General features: G+C 39.9%; 1 protein-coding gene across 1 annotated transcript in view; it reads left to right on the top strand.

Moving 5' to 3' along the window:
• Nucleotides 1–15,948, top strand: part of DEPDC1B (DEP domain containing 1B) — a 238,206-nt gene that overhangs the window by 118,639 nt on the left and 103,619 nt on the right. Inside the window, exons 5-6 of the mRNA XM_053701300.1 lie at nucleotides 1,907–2,037; nucleotides 10,168–10,215. Of these exons, the coding sequence (XP_053557275.1) occupies nucleotides 1,907–2,037; nucleotides 10,168–10,215 (179 nt within the window). The remainder of the gene's footprint in view (nucleotides 1–1,906; nucleotides 2,038–10,167; nucleotides 10,216–15,948) is intronic.

Genomic DNA, 15,948 nt, shown 5'->3' with positions numbered 1-15,948 from the left:
CACACAGGACTTGGTATGCAGACCTGGTGGACATGTCATCTCTTCCACCATGGACTCTGCCACTGAGACAGGACCTTCTGATTCAAGGTCCGTTCCAGCATCCAAATCTAGTTTCTCTGCGGCTGACTGCTTGGAGATTGAACACTTGATTTTATCCAAGCGGGGTTTCTCTGAGTCGGTCATAGATACCTTGATTCAGGCTCGAAAGCCTGTCACTAGGAAAATCTATCATAAGATATGGCGTAAATATCTTTATTGGTGCGAATCCAAAGGCTACTCATGGAGTAAGATCAGGATTCCTAGGATTTTGTCCTTTCTCCAAGAAGGATTGGAGAAAGGGCTATCAGCTAGTTCCTTAAAGGGACAGATATCTACCTTATCAATTCTACTGTACAAGCGTCTGGCAGATGTTCCAGACGTTCAGTCGTTCTGTCCGGCTTTAGTTAGAATCAAGCCTGTGTTTAAACCTGTTGCTCTGCCATGGAGTTTGAATTTAGTTCTTAAAATTCTTCAAGGGGTTCCGTTTGAACCTATGCATTCCATAGATATTAAGTTTCTATCTTGGAAAGTTCTGTTTTTAGTTGCTATCTCTTCGGCTCAAAGAGTTTCTGATTTATCTGCATTGCAATGCGACTCGCCTTATCTTGTTTTCCATGCTGATAAGGTGGTTTTGCGTATCAAACCTAGATTCCTTCCTAAGGTTGTTACTAATAGGAATATCAATCAGGAAATTGTGGTTCCTTCTCTGTGTCCTAATCCTTCCTTCTAAGAAGGAGCGTCTGTTGCACAACTTGGACGTGGTTTCTTGCTTTGAAGTTTTACTTGCAAGCAACGAAAGATTTCTGTCAAACATCTTCTTTGTTTGTTGTCTATTCTGGAAAACGTAGAGGTCAAAAAGCTACTGCTACCTCTCTTTCTGGCTGAAAAGCATCATCCGTTTGGCATACGAGACTGCTGGACAGCAGCCTCCTGAAAGGATTACAGCTCACTCTACTAGAGCGGTGGCTTCCACATGGGCTTTTAAAAATGATGCTTCTGTTGAACAGATTTGTAAGGCTACGACTTGGTCTTCGCTTCATACCTTTTCCAAATTTTACAAATTTAATACTTTTGCTTCTTCAGAGGCTTTTTTTGGGAGACAAGTTCTTCAAGCAGTGGTGCATTCTGTTTAACCATCTGTCTTGTCCCTCCCGTTCATCCGTGTCCTGTAGCTTTGGTATTGGTATCCCACAAGTAAAGGATGAATCCATGGACTCGTCGTACCTTATAGAAGAAAAGTAAATTTATGCTTACCTGATAAATTAATTTCTTCTATGGTACGACGAGTCCACGGCCCACCCTGTCATTTTAAGACAGATTATATTTTTTATTTGAAACTTCAGTCACCTCTGCACCTTGTAGTTTCTCCTTTTTTCTTCCTGTACCTTCGGTCGAATGACTGGGGGGTGGAGCTAAGGGAGGAGCTATATAGACAGCTCTGCTGTGGTGCTCTTTGCCACTTCCTGTTAGCAGGAGGATAATATCCCACAAGTAAAGGATGAATCCGTGGACTTGTCGTACCATAGAAGAAATTAATTTATCAGGTAAGCATAAATTTACTTTTTCCACTGCTTTGAATACCATGTCCTGTTTGTGTTCCACTTGTAATACACTGTATGGTGTCATCCTTTTTTTTTTTTTATTTTCTATTGTCCTATTGTTCGTAGTGCCTGTGGTTTGGGGACAAAAGGAGTGTATTATATGTGCATCATTGAAGACTTCTATTAGTACTTGATTTTGTGGACATTAATTATTTATATTGGGTTTGAGGTTTTCCTGTATATGCAATAGATTTTTTTTCTTTTATTCTAAGGGGGATAAAAATAATTCTCTAAAAACATATTTTTTTATTGTTTTTTTAATTTAGTTTGCAGAAAATTATAGGGCTTGATTCTGTGGGTGATGTAATAGACACAAAGCAGGTGAATGGAAAATCTATAATACATAATGTCTGCACTGTCAATATACAAGGAATCGTCGTGCTGGAGGATAAATCAAGTGAGTACAGTTTTACAAAACTTTATCAAGGTAAAAATGCAAAGAAATTTGAGTTTAAAATTTTATAGACGCCAATATTTAACCCATGCTTTTTACAGCATTGTGACCCATTGTGTCCTTACGGAAGAGGAAACTGGCTACCTAATGATATTCAGCTTTGTATTTTCCTATATTAAATTTTGCAAGCTTCTAGTTGTATCAGGGTAATTATTTCTTTCCTATAGCATGGAGAGTCCACAATTTCATTCCAATTTCTAGTGGGATATTCAATTCCTGGCCAGCAGGAGGAGGCTAAGGGAACCCAAGCAGAGCTGTTAAAGGGACAGTTCACCCCAAAAATTTCTTCCCTTTAAATTATTCCCAATGATCCATTTTACCTGCTAGAGTGTATTAAATTGTTTTCAAGTAGCTCCTTTACTCCTATTTAAGCATTTGAAATAGCTGATTTAGCCTGTGTTATAGCCACCTATACTGAAAGTTTTGATACTGGAGGTATATGCTATTAACAAGCCTAAGTAAACACAGCTAGCAGAAGAAGTCACACTCTCAGCAAGCTGCTGGATAGTTAAGCAATAAAATAATAATTTTCCTTTGTTCTCTCTATGTTTTGAGCTTTGGTGTTCCAGACAAATATAAGATAAGGAAGCAAGTCTGTGTACACAAAGTGATAACATAATGAGATCTGATATTACCTTTTAAGTTTAACACATTGTAATAGGCTGTGGTTTCATAGCACAAAACCAGCTACTTCATATACACAAATAACCTGAAAATGCAATTTCTGAAATATTTTATACTCTGCAGCTGGTATAACAAGTCAATGAAAATACATTAATGGAAAAACAATTTTACAGTATACTGCCCCTTTAAGTGTCACTTCCCTTACCCATAATTCCCAGTCATTCTCTTTGCCTTTGTCAATGGAGGATGTGCGAAGATAGTGTCTGAAGATTTTTAATCCTTTTATGGGTATTTTTCCGTGCAAGCAAGGATTCGGGTTATGTTGTGTCCATGCCAATCTCTTTAGTAAGATTAATAGTTGCTTTTAGCAGTTAGAAAGTGGCAAGGTTGTCTTTGCTTTATTTCTAACATTATTTCTACCCCTTGATAGAAAGCCAGGGTTGCTTACTCTGTTCTTTCTTTCTCTACAGGTCCCTTGTAGAAAACGGCTGATTCTGTCACACCTAAGAGTGGTGAGAAGATTGAAGACTTTAAAAAGTGAGGCCCTCTAACTCTGCCCCCATGGCTAGTGGTCTAGGCATAATGGGGTGAGGGATTTTTATTTATTTGCTGGGTACCCTCCTGTGAGGGTAGGCAATCAGGGAGGAGGATTTATTGGCCCCAGAATATGACTTCTAGTGGAGTTTTTAATCCCAGAATTAGATTCTCCCTCCCTGGGGCGGATGATTTTTTTTAAAATTATTTTTAATCTCTCGATTTTAAAATATTTAGAGACAACCGCATGTTTTATCTAAGTTTGCTGACAGTTTATCATCCCTCCCGAGTTAAAGGGATTTCTATGCAGCCTTTTTTACTATCTCCTTATGAGGTTAAACGTTGCCCGAATTCTCCAATTTTATTTGTACTACTGTTAAGGGGTTCATTCTTATTATCCCTTTTCTGATAGAGCTTTTATTCTGCATGAACCTGAGTGGCCGATGGTCTTTTAATTAAGTCTTTAAGTGTTTCACTTCACGAATGGGCGAATGGCAGATTAGTTTTTGGTGCCATTTGCCTCAGAGGGATCCTACAGAGTCCCTGGGTTCCTGCCTGCATTTAATCAGCAGTGCAGCGCCGGCAGTGTGTATTCTATTGAATACTTATGTAGAACTTAATCTGCTGTGCATTTAGCAGTAGCGCTGTCTAATATATTTTATATGTTTTATGAGCAGGGAGGAACTACGTCTCTCGCTTGCTGAAGTGCTGCTTGTTTAAGTTATATTTATGACTCCATTTTTTCCTGACCGTCAGTTAGGATTTGCAAGTCAGCAGAGTATTGCGAGTTTATTTGTAGCACTTTCACAATAGATATTTGCGATGTCTGTATATCTATCGCTTATGCATAGGGGGAGTTATTGCATTTTATGCTTATCGGTACAAATTTTTTTACTTCTTAAAGTCGGACTTATCTGTTTGGAAGTGTGTGTATGTTTATACGCTTTAGCGCTTTCCCATTTTTATTATGCCAGGTCTCTTAGTGTGGGGACTTTGCTTAAGGGAATTTATTTTCCCCCCTGTGGGTAACTTATAATGCTCTGATAGAGGTCGCTTTTTGTCTTAGCGGTCTTCTAAGCTGATTTGGTCGCTTAGACTTAACAGTCTTTTATGTGTATATTCGTTTTTTGAGGAAATGGGACCATTTTCTCAGTTTTATGTTCTCTGCATTTGTATTGTTTTTAAACTAATTGATACAATGCGTTTTTTTCCCCCATGACATTTCATGGTAGTTACTGCCATCTTGTGGCAGTTTTTATGTATATGATCAGTCACATTTTACTTTATATTTATTTTATGTGTATTCATATGCATAGGAGTCTCTTCATATTAGAAGACTATCACGCTGTTGGAAGCATGAAAGATTCTAGCTACCTAGGGCCCTAAAATTAGAATTTCCCTGTCTGGTACAGAGATTCCATGTTTCAATCTCTCTCATATGTGGGGATTTTTCATATATCTATCATATGTATTATTCCTTTTAATGTATGGGGACTTTTTCCAACATTTGTGGTTTTTGTTTGAAATATTTATTTTTATGTTTTTAGTATAGCCATTTAATATATATTTGCTTCATATTGAGGTGACTATTTTATGTAGATGACGTGTGGTTTTCATGCATCATTCTCAGTTTTTTTTTTCTTCAATAAAAAAACAGTACTCTCAGAGACAGAGTATCAAGCTGAGATAGAATCAGGATTGTTTCTAGACATTGCTGTGTCTGTTTCCCGTCCTCAAGAGTGTCCTTTGGGTGGCCTTAGCCTTGAAGTTTATCTTAGGAGGGAGGGGTAGACTTAGGGGTTGAAAGACCTCTAATTTCAACTTCTTAAGGCAGAATCCTCCTCATCTTCTAAATCTGAGCAAACCTAGACCTTGTGGAGCCATCCTTGGTACAAGGGCAAGCAATCTAAGAAGCCTGCTGAGTTTAATTCAGCAAGAAGAGTTTGCCCCTGATCCAGTTCTCGAATTGGGTAGGGGGTGGATTTTCCTTTGTTTCAACAGGCTTGGATTTGCATTGTCAAAGACCCTTGGGTAGTGGAAATAGTCTACCAGGTTTTCAGTATAGGATCCAAATCTTGCCCTCCCAGAGGCAGATTTTTCCGGTGTAGATTATCTGCTATCCAGAGAGTTAGGCCTACTTAAACTGCGTAAAGGACCTATCTTTTCTGTGAGTGATTGTTCCGGAGATGGAACAGAGTCAAGGTTTTTACTGAAACCTTTTTGTGGTTCCCAAATAAGAGGGAACTTTTTGATATTGGATCTCAAGTATCAACAAATTTCTCAAGGTTCCGTCCTTCTATATGGAGACTATTGTTCCATTCTTCCTTGTTCAGTAGGGTCAGTTCACGACTACCATAGACCTGAAGAATGCGTATCTTCGTTTTCCCATTCTTAGGAAACATCACCATTTCTTATGATTTACTTTGTGGACAAACCTTTCAATTTTACTGCTATTCCCTTTTGGCCTTGCCTCGGTTCCTCAAATCTTTAAAGCAGGCCAATGTAGCCTGGTAGTTATCTCTGTGGCTTTGCAACTCGGTTAATAGTTGGATTCCAGCTGCTGGCGCTGAATGTCAAACGAAGGTCCCGGGGGGGCCCTTTTGACGATGGTCAGATCTCAGGGAATAGCAGTGGCGTCTTATCTGGATGACATCTTGATTCAAGCGCCATCTTTTCAGTTAGCAAAATCTCATAGAGATGTTGTTGTCTATTCTACTTTCCCAAGGTAGTAAGCGAATCTGGAAAATAGTTCCCTGGTGCCAGACATCAGGGAGTGTTTCTTAGGATCGATTTATAGATTATAGTTTTTCTGTCCATGAAGATTGTTGTGACGGGGGTCAGAAAATCCAAACTTCTGGCTTCTTGCTTATCACTTCAGTCCTCTACCCATCCATCTTTGGCTCAGTATTTGGAAGCAATTGGTCTAAAGGTTGTTCCCATGGACATCATTCCGTTCGGTTCCATCTGAGATCCCTACAGTTATGTATGCTCAGACAATGGAACAGAGTCCACTCGGATTTATTGCAGAGGATAACTCTGGATCCCCTAACTAGATACTCTCTATTTTGGTGGTTTTCACAGGACCATCTGTCTCAGGGTACATGCTTCCTAAACCATCCTGGGGGATGGTGACCACAGTTCAACAAACGCAATTGAGGTGATAGCAATTCAATATTTATTATTCAAAGGAGAATCAGCACAGCGACGTTTCGGGATCCTATCCCTTATTCATGCTATAGCTTGCAAACACTGATTATGGCCTTATATACCCTAATACCACTAGATGGCGCTAAACAACATTCTAAACCATTTTAACCCCTAAAGTGCATGAAACTTCTATATTAAATATAAAACCATTATAATATTACAATTTTAGCTAGAAAATTATTCTTACTTAACAGTAAACTGTGTTTAAATAAACACTTTCAAAAAAAGTTTCACAAAAATTATTCCTATATACATATGCAACATTTTTAGCAACATTGTATTTATAGCAGCAATGTATATACAATTTTTAACAGAAAAACAGTAAGGTCCCATTCTCTATTTAGACCTTTAGGGTACATAGTATCTAATTAAAAAATCCAGTAAGACTCTCGTTGCTTTAAAAGCAACTCTCTATCCCCCCCTCTGCGTGGTAATATAACATGATCAATTATCTGAAATTTTAATTGACTAATGGAATGACTGGGGAGTAGTTTAGAATCTTTAAGGATTTAGAATGTTTGGACTCAGGAGGAGTCTTCTCTTGACATAAACATCTTGGAGTTGAGAACGATTTACTATGCCTTGATAGCCTGGTCTTCAATAACTTTAGTCCAATTTATCAGATTTCAATCAGACAATTTCTCCTCGGTGGTTTCCTTCTATCACAGGGAGGAACTTGGCGTCTTTAGCTATGAAGGCGGTGACTCGCATCCTCAAGTGGGTGGCATCTCTCGATTGCCTCGTCTCTGCCATCTCATACCAGGTGTGGGCATCTGGGAGGTGTTTTTTTTTTCTGATCAAACAGACTCTTATTCCCGAGGAGTTAGCTCTCCACCCAGAGTTTTTTCAAAATAACTCTCAGGTGGGGTTTTCAGGAGTTGGATCTGTTGTTGTCTCGTCTTCACGCCAAGTTTCCAAAGTATAGTTCTAAATCAAGAGATCCACAGACCGCTCTGATAACGCTATTGCAGTGCCTTGGAACTTCAGCCTGGCGTATCTGTTCTTCCAGTATGCTTTTTTTTCTCAAGTATTTGCTCGTATCAAGCAGGAGAGGGCATCTGAGATCTAATAGCTCCTGTCTGGCATCACAGGATCTGGTTCGCGGATCTGGTGAAGATGTCATTTCTTCCTCCTTGGAGATTGTCTCTGAGGAAAGACCTTCTAATTCATGGTCCCTCCCTTCTCCCAAATCTAGATTCTCTGAATCTGACTGCATGGATATTAAACGCCTAGTCTTGGCTAGGCATGGTTTTTCTGAGAGGGTATTTGATACTATGCTTCAGGATCATAAACCAGTTACTCGTAAGATCTACCATAAGATATGGCGTTCATACCTGTATTGGTGTGAATCGAAAGGTTTTCTCTTGGAGTCTGGACAACATTTTTTCAGTCAGTTCTCTGAAGGGTCAGACTTTTGCACTGGCAGATCTTCCAGATGTTCAATCTTTTGTTCAGGCCTTGGTCAGATTCAGGCCTGTGTTCCAACCTGTTGCTCCTCCCTGGAGCCTTATCTTGGTTCTTAAAATTTTGCAGCAGGCTCCATTTGAGCCTATGCATTCAGTTAATAATAAATTGATTTCTTGAAGTTTTTTTTTTCTTTTTTGCTTTTTCTTATGCTGGCAGAGTTTTCTGAACTTCGACTCTGCAGTGCTAATTTCCTTTCCCTATTTTTCATCCGAATAGGGTGGTACTACATTTAGGTTTTCTTCCTGGAGTGGTATTGGATCACAACATCAATCAAGAAAATGTTGTTAAATTCTTTTTGTCAGAATCCTTCTTCTCAGAAGGAACAGCTGTTGCACAACCTGGATGTTGTGTGTGTGCTCTAAACTTTATCTACAAGCAACTAAGGTTTTTCGGCAGTCACCTGCCCTGTTTGTTGTTTTTTCACTGGCAAGCGTAAAGGTCAGACGATCATTTCTTCTAATCATTCTCTCTGGTTGAGAGGTGTTTTCCGATTAGTATATTAGACAGCTGGACATCAGCCTCCTGAGACATTTATGGCTCATTCTTCTAGGGCTGTGTCTTCTTCCTAGGCTTTCAAAAATGAAGCATCTGAGGAGTGAGTCTGCAGGGCAGCCACTTGGTCCTCATTGCATGCTGAGGCTTCCTTGGGAGAAAGGTTATTCAAGCGGTAGTGCCTTCTGTTTAGGTTCGTCTGTCTAGTTCTCCCTCCCTTTTTTTTCTGTGTCCTCTAGCTTGGGTTTTGTGTACCACTAGTAATTGCAATGAAATTGTGGACTCTCCATGCCATAGGAAAGAAAACACAATTTAGGATTACCTGATTTCTTTCTTTCCGGGCATGGAGAGTCCTTAATTTTATTTAAGACGGCACTTTTTTGGTACAAACCTCAGACACCTTTTTACCCTTGTGTTCTTTTTCCATTTTCCTTCTGCCGAATGACTGGGGATTATGAGTAAGGGAAGTGACACTTAAGAGCTCTGCTGTAGTGCTCTTTGCCTCCGACTCTCGATGCCCGGAATGAAAGAAAATTGTTAGGTAAGCATAAGTTTTGTTTTTTCTCTCTCTCTCTCTCTCTCTCTCTCTCTCTCTCTCTCTCTCTCTCTCTCTCTCTCTCTTGACCTTTTTATTCCTTTAACCCCTTAATGCCGTTAGAACGTTCTATGCCGCCCTAACCGCGCTGGGATTTATCGCTGTTAGGACGGCATGAAACGTCCTAGCTGTTCTGCTTTACTGAAGCAGCTGCGGCTTCCTAACTGGGATCTCGGACTGGAGGGAGTCATAGGCACTCCCTCCCCCAGACCCGATCCCATCATTGAAATCACGCATTTGCATGTACAATCGTGTGATTTTAATTTTTTTTGCTTATTTGTTTACATCAGAACTTTGTTCTGAGGAAACAAATAAGTACCGTCCGGAAGGGGTTAAATTACAAGAAATGGGAGAAAATACATACATTTTTTACCACACATAATTAAACATTTTATACTGTTTAATATATCTTAAAATTTCCTTCTCTCTGGTTAATTTTTATATTTGGCTAGAATGGGTAACCTCTCTTTAAGGGTCAGTCTACTTGAAAATTGTTATTTAAAAAGTTAGATAATCTCTTTACAGGTACAAATTCCCAAATCTGGAAATTCCAAAATTCCAAACTTATTCTGAAATCCAAACTTTTTGATTAATAATTTGAAGAAAAATTTAAATGATCGGAATTTACTATTTTGGCTGTCAAAAGTGGCTAGATACAAGGTGTTGGCTGGGCAAAACTGGGTGATGGATAATAAAGGGATTATCTATCTTTGTAAACAACATTATTTTTGGAGTTGACTGTCCCTTTTAATATAACAATGTTGGTTATGCAGAGATGTTCTCTATCTTATTAAACAATAAAAAAAAATCAAGTATACTGTCCCTTTAACCCTGGTTGGTACACTACACTTTATTCCATGTCGCATTAACAAGTACAGAAATAAAAGAAATGAACTAAGCAGTGTAAATCTGTTTGCTCTGCATACGTCTTGTTTGTCTAATGAACATCGGTATGCGAAATCCCTAAACTGTATCCTTCATGATGCTTTTATTAATAAACTGAGACAGCTGTTAAGCAGGATGCTTCCGCAGTTATCCTTCTGTGCAGCTTTGGATTTCTTCACTGCAATTTTGCAAATGACTGATTTTAACCAGTTTGTTATTACTTACAATATAATAAAGACAAAATGTAATATATGGTCCTGTCTTTCCAGAGGAGCTTCCCCACTGGTTGTTATCTGCCATGAAGTGTTTAGCAAATTGTGAGTATCTTATTTTTTCACCTATCCTTTCTTTGCAGTTTATCAGTAATGCTCTTGGTCCGAGATTAGAAATGCTGTAGGAAATGAATTATGGATTATATACGTTTTTCTATTTGACAATGAATTCTGGTGAAGTGAACACACTAAGTACATTTTCCAGCTATGTTATGAGAAGGTCCAAGTTCATTGCACTGTAATCATTTTTTGAATACGTTATTCTATTAGCAATAAATGGCAGATATTCCAGCCTTACAAATTCTATGGACGTGCACCAGTTATATGGTTTTATAAATAAACGCCTAAGAGAGCCTGTGAATGAATAATCGAGGCAATATTATTTCTATCACTGGCAAATGTCAGGTAGAAGATGCAATTTGTAAGAAAATGATCCCCTCTTCTATCCTCGCCTAATGTAGACAGACTTGTGTGCACTCAGAACATTCAGACATATGCACAAATGAATACATGCATGGGGTATTGCTGTGGTTTAATATTTGAAACCTTAAAGCGACATGAAATCCAACATGTTTATTTTCCCTATTTTTCACGATTCAAATAGAGCATGTGATTTTAAACAACTTTCCAATTCAATTCTATTATCAAATTTGCTTAATTTTTCTTGGTATTCTTTTTGAAGGAGCAGCTATGCACTACTGAAAGCTATCTGAAGACATCTGGTGGAGCAGTGAAAAGAGGCTTTTTTGTGCAACCACCAATCGGCAGCTAGTTCCCAGTAATGCATTGCTACTCCTGAGCCTATCTAGATATGCTTTCTTTCATGTAATTGGCAAGAGTCCATGAGCTAGTGACGTATGGGATATACTACAATCCTAAGAGGAGGGGCAAAGTTTCCCAAACCTCAAATGCCTATAAATACGCCCCTCGCCACACCCACAATTCAGTTTTACAAGCTTTGCCTCCCTATGGAGGTGGTGAAGTAAGTTTGTGCTTGATTTTTCTTTTATAATAAGCGCTTCTCAGCATATTAAAACCAAATTCCTCTCAGAGTACAGTGTTTGTCAGAGGAATGTGAGGGGAGTATCGCCTATTGATTTTATGGCTTTCATTGCGGGAAATCTTTTCAAGGGTTCTCTGTTATCGGTCGTAGAGATTCATCTCCTACCTCCCTTTTCTGATCAACTATATACTCCTATATACCATTACCTCTGCTGATACTTTTTCAGTACTGGTTTGGCTATATGCTATATGTGGATGGGTGTCTTTCGGTAAGTACATATTGTTATTTAAGACACTCTCAGTTATGGTTTGGCGCTTTATGTATTAATATAAAGTTTTAAATATATGTATTTTACTTATATTTGCCACGAGTCAGGTCTATGTATATTTCCCTTTTGCAGTCTAAACAGTTTCAGTATAAGAATCATCTGTGGGAAGTTTATTTAAACTTTTTTCTTAACTGGGGTTCAGTCTTTTTCAATTTGACTTTCATTTTTTGCGGGCAAATCTAGGCTCGCGAGGGCTCAAAATTGTTTTGTTATTGCGTCATTCTGTTTTTTATTGTGTCATTCTTGGCGCAAATTGTTTTTGTTTTTTTTGCCATGAAGTTGCGGCGTTGATGGCGTAAGTTTCGTCATTTCCGGTGTCTTTGTTGACACTAGTTGTTTTTGCGTAAAATTGCGTTTGCTATGACGCGAATTGTGTCATTTCCTGGTGATAGTTTTGCGCCAATTTTTTTTTTCCTTTTTTGCGTTGTGCGTCATACTTGGCGCAAACATTTTGTAATTTTTACCCCTCTATTGCTTGCTGTTTTCATAGTTTTTTTGAAAGCTATTATGCCTGCTTTTGCTTTTCTTTACTGAAACTGTTACATTGAGGAAATTGAATATTTTGCCTAATGTTATTTTTCTTTTTCGGTTACATTTTGCGAGATGTTTCATTCTGATTCTGACTCTGATGTTACTGTAGAAAATATGATGCCCTGTAACACAATTCTACAAAGCTAAGTGTGTTCTTTCTCCAACATAGGTGTGTCCGGTCCACGGCGTCATCCTTACTTGTGGGATATTCTCTTCCCCAACAGGAAATGGCAAAGAGCCCAGCAAAGCTGGTCACATGATCCCTCCTAGGCTCCGCCTACCCCAGTCATTCTCTTTGCCGTTGTACAGGCAACATCTCCACGGAGATGGCTTAGAGTTTTTTTTGTGTTTAACTGTAGTTTTTATTATTCAATCAAGAGTTTGTTATTTTAAAATAGTGCTGGTATGTACTATTTACTCAGAAACAGAAAAGAGATGAAGATTTCTGTTTGTATGAGGAAAATGATTTTAGCACCGTAACTAAAATCCATGGCTGTTCCACACAGGACTGTTGAGAGCAATTAACTTCAGTTGGGGGAACAGTGTGCAGTCTCTTACTGCTTGAGGTATGACACATTCTAACAAGACGATGTAATGCTGGAAGCTGTCATTTTCCCTATGGGATCCGGTAAGCCATGTTTATTAAGATAGTAAATAAGGGCTTCACAAGGGCTTATTAAGACTGTAGACTTTTTCTGGGCTAAATCGATTCATTATTAACACATATTTAGCCTTGAGGAATCATTTAATCTGGGTATTTTGATAAGATTATATCGGCAGGCACTGTTTTAGACACCTTATTCTTTAGGGACTTTCCCTAATCATTGTCAGAGCCTCATTTTCGCGCCGGTATGGCGCACTTGTTTTTGAGGACAGCATGGCATGCAGCTGCATGTGTGTGGAGCTCTGATACATAGAAAAGTCTTTCTGAAGGCATCATTTGGTATCGTATTCCCCTTTGGGCTTGGTTGGGTCTCAGCAAAGCAGATTCCAGGGACTGTAAAGGGGTTAAATATAAAAACGGCTCCGGTTCCGTTATTTTAAGGGTTAAAGCTTCCAAATGTGGTGTGCAATACTTTTAAGGCTTTAAGACACTGTGGTGAAATTTTGGTGAATTTTGAACAATTCCTTCATACTTTTTCGCAATTGCAGTAATAAAGTGTGTTTAGTTTAAAATTTAAAGTGACAGTAACGGTTTTATTTTAAAACGTTTTTTGTGCTTTGTTATCAAGTTTATGCCTGTTTAACATGTCTGAACTACCAGATAGATTGTGTTCTGACTGTGGGGAAACCAAGGTTCCTTCTCATTTAACTATATGTATTTTATGTCATAAAAAAATTTAGTAAAAATGATGCCCAAGATGATTCCTCAAGTGAGGGGAGTAAGCATGGTACTGCATCATCCCCTCCTTCGTCTACACCAGTCTTGCCCATACAGGAGGCCCCTAGTACATCTAGTGCGCCAATACTCCTTACTATGCAACATTTAACGGCTGTAATGGATAATTCTATCAAAAACATTTTAGCCAATATGCCCACTTATCAGCGAAAGCGCGACTGCTCTGTTTTAGAAAATTCTGTAGAGCATGAGAACGCTGATGATATGGTTTCTGAAGGGCCCCTACACCAGTCTGAGGGGGCCAGGGAGGTTTTGTCTGAGGGAGAAATTTCAGATTCAGGAAACATTTCTCAACAAGCTGAACCTGATGTGATTACTTTTAAATTTAAGTTGGAACATCTCCGCGCTCTGCTTAAGGAGGTGTTATCCAATTTGGATGATTGTGATTATCTGGTCATTCCAGAACCACTATGTAAAATGGAAAAGTTCTTAGAGGCCCCGGGGCCCCCCGAAGCTTTTTCCTATATCCAAGCGGGTGGCGTACATTGTTAGTAAAGAATGGGACAGGCCCGGTATACCTTTAGTACCTCCCCCCATATTTATAAAATTGTTTTCCTATAGTCGACCCCAGAAAGGACTGATGGCAGACAGTCCCCAAGGTCGAGGGGGCGGTTTCTACTCTACACAAGCGCGCCACTATACCCATAGAAGATAGTTGTGCTTTCCAAGATCCTATGGATAAAAAATTAGAAGGTCTGCTAAAGATGTTTGTTCAGCAAGGTTCCCTTCTACAACCAATTGCATGCATTGTCCCTGTCACTGCAGCCGCGTGTTTCTAGTTTGATGAGCTAGGAAAGGCGATTATTAGTAATTCTTCTTCTTATGAGGAGATTATGGACAGAATTCGTGCTCTTAAATTGGCTAATTCTTTCACCCTAGACGCCACCTTGCAATTGGCTAGGTTAGCGGCGAAAAAATTCTGGGTTTGCTATTGTGGCGCAGAGCGCTTTGGTTAAAATCTTGGGCAGCGGATGCGTCTTCCAAGAACAAATTGCTTGACATTCCTTTCAAGGGGAAAACACTCTTTGGCCCTGACTTGAAAGAGATTATCTCTGATATCACTGGGGGCAAGGGCCACGCCCTTCCTCAGGATAGGTCTTTTCAAGACCAAAAATAAACCTAAGTTTCGTCCCTTTCGCAGAAACGGATCAGCCCCAAGGGCTACGTCCTCTAAGCAGGAAGGTAATACTTCTCAAGCCAATCCAGCCTGGAGACCTATGCAAGGCTGGAACACAGGAAAGCAGGCCAGGAAACCTGCTACCAAGACAGCATGAAATGCGGGCCCCCGATCCGGGACCGGATCTGGTGGGGGGCAGACTCTCTCTCTTCGCTCAGGCTGGGGCAAGAGATGTTCTGGATCCTTGGGCGCTAGAAATAGTCTCCCAAGGTTATTCTCTGGAGTTCAAGGGGCTTCCTCCAAGGGGGAGGTTCCACAGGTCTCAGTTGTCTTCAGACCACATAAGAAGACAGGCATTCTTACATTGGGTAGAAGACCTGCTAAAAATGGGAGTGATTCATCCTGTTCCATTAGGAGAACAAGGGATGGGGTTCTACTCCAATCTGTTCATAGTTCCCAAAAAAGAGGGAACGTTCAGACCAATCTTAGATCTCAAGATCTTGAACAAGTTTCTCAAGGTTCCATCGTTCAAGATGGAAACCATTCGAACACTTCTTCCTTCCATCCAGGAAGGTCAATTCATGACCAAGGTGGATTTCAAGGATGCGTATCTACATATTCCTATCCACAAGGAACATCATCGGTTCCTAAGGTTTGCATTCCTGGACAAGCATTTCCAGTTCGTGGCGTTTTCTTTCGGATTAGCCACTGCTCCTAGGATTTTCTCATAGGTACTAGGGTCCCTTCTGGCGGTGCTAAGACCAAGGGGCATTGCTGTAGTACCTTACTTGGACGACATTCTGATTCGAGCGTCGTCCCTTCCTCAAGTAAAGGCTCACACGGACATTGTCCTGGCCTTTCTCAGATCTCACGGATGGAAAGTGAACGTGGAAAAGAGTTCTCTATCTCCGTCAACGAGGGTTCCCTTCTTGGGAACTATAATAGACTCCTTAGAAATGAGGATTTTTCTGACAGAAGCCAGAAAAACAAAACTTCTAGACTCTTGTCGGATACTTCATTCCGTTCCTCTTCCTTCCATAGCGCAGTGCATGGAAGTGTTAGGTTTGATGGTAGCGGCAATGGACATAGTTCCTTTTGTGCGCATTCATCTAAGACCATTACAACTGTTCATGCTCAGTCAGTGGAATGGGGACTATTCAGACTTGTCTCCGAAGATACAAGTAAATCAGAGGACCAGAGACTCATTCCGTTGGTGGCTGTCCCTGGACAACCTGTCACAAGGGATGACCTTCCGCAGACCAGAGTGGGTCATTGTCACGACCGACGCCAGTCTGATGGGCTGGGGCGCGGTCTGGGGATCCCTGAAAGCTCAGGGTCTTTGGTCTCGGGTAGAATCTCTTCTACCGATAAATATTCTGGAACTGAGAGCGATATTCAAT

This window comes from Bombina bombina, chromosome 2, assembly GCF_027579735.1.
Source record: "Bombina bombina isolate aBomBom1 chromosome 2, aBomBom1.pri, whole genome shotgun sequence".
NCBI classification, from domain to species: Eukaryota; Metazoa; Chordata; class Amphibia; order Anura; family Bombinatoridae; genus Bombina; species Bombina bombina.
The sequence above is the reverse complement of the archived record's forward strand: the minus strand, read 5'-3'. Positions and strand labels throughout refer to the sequence as shown.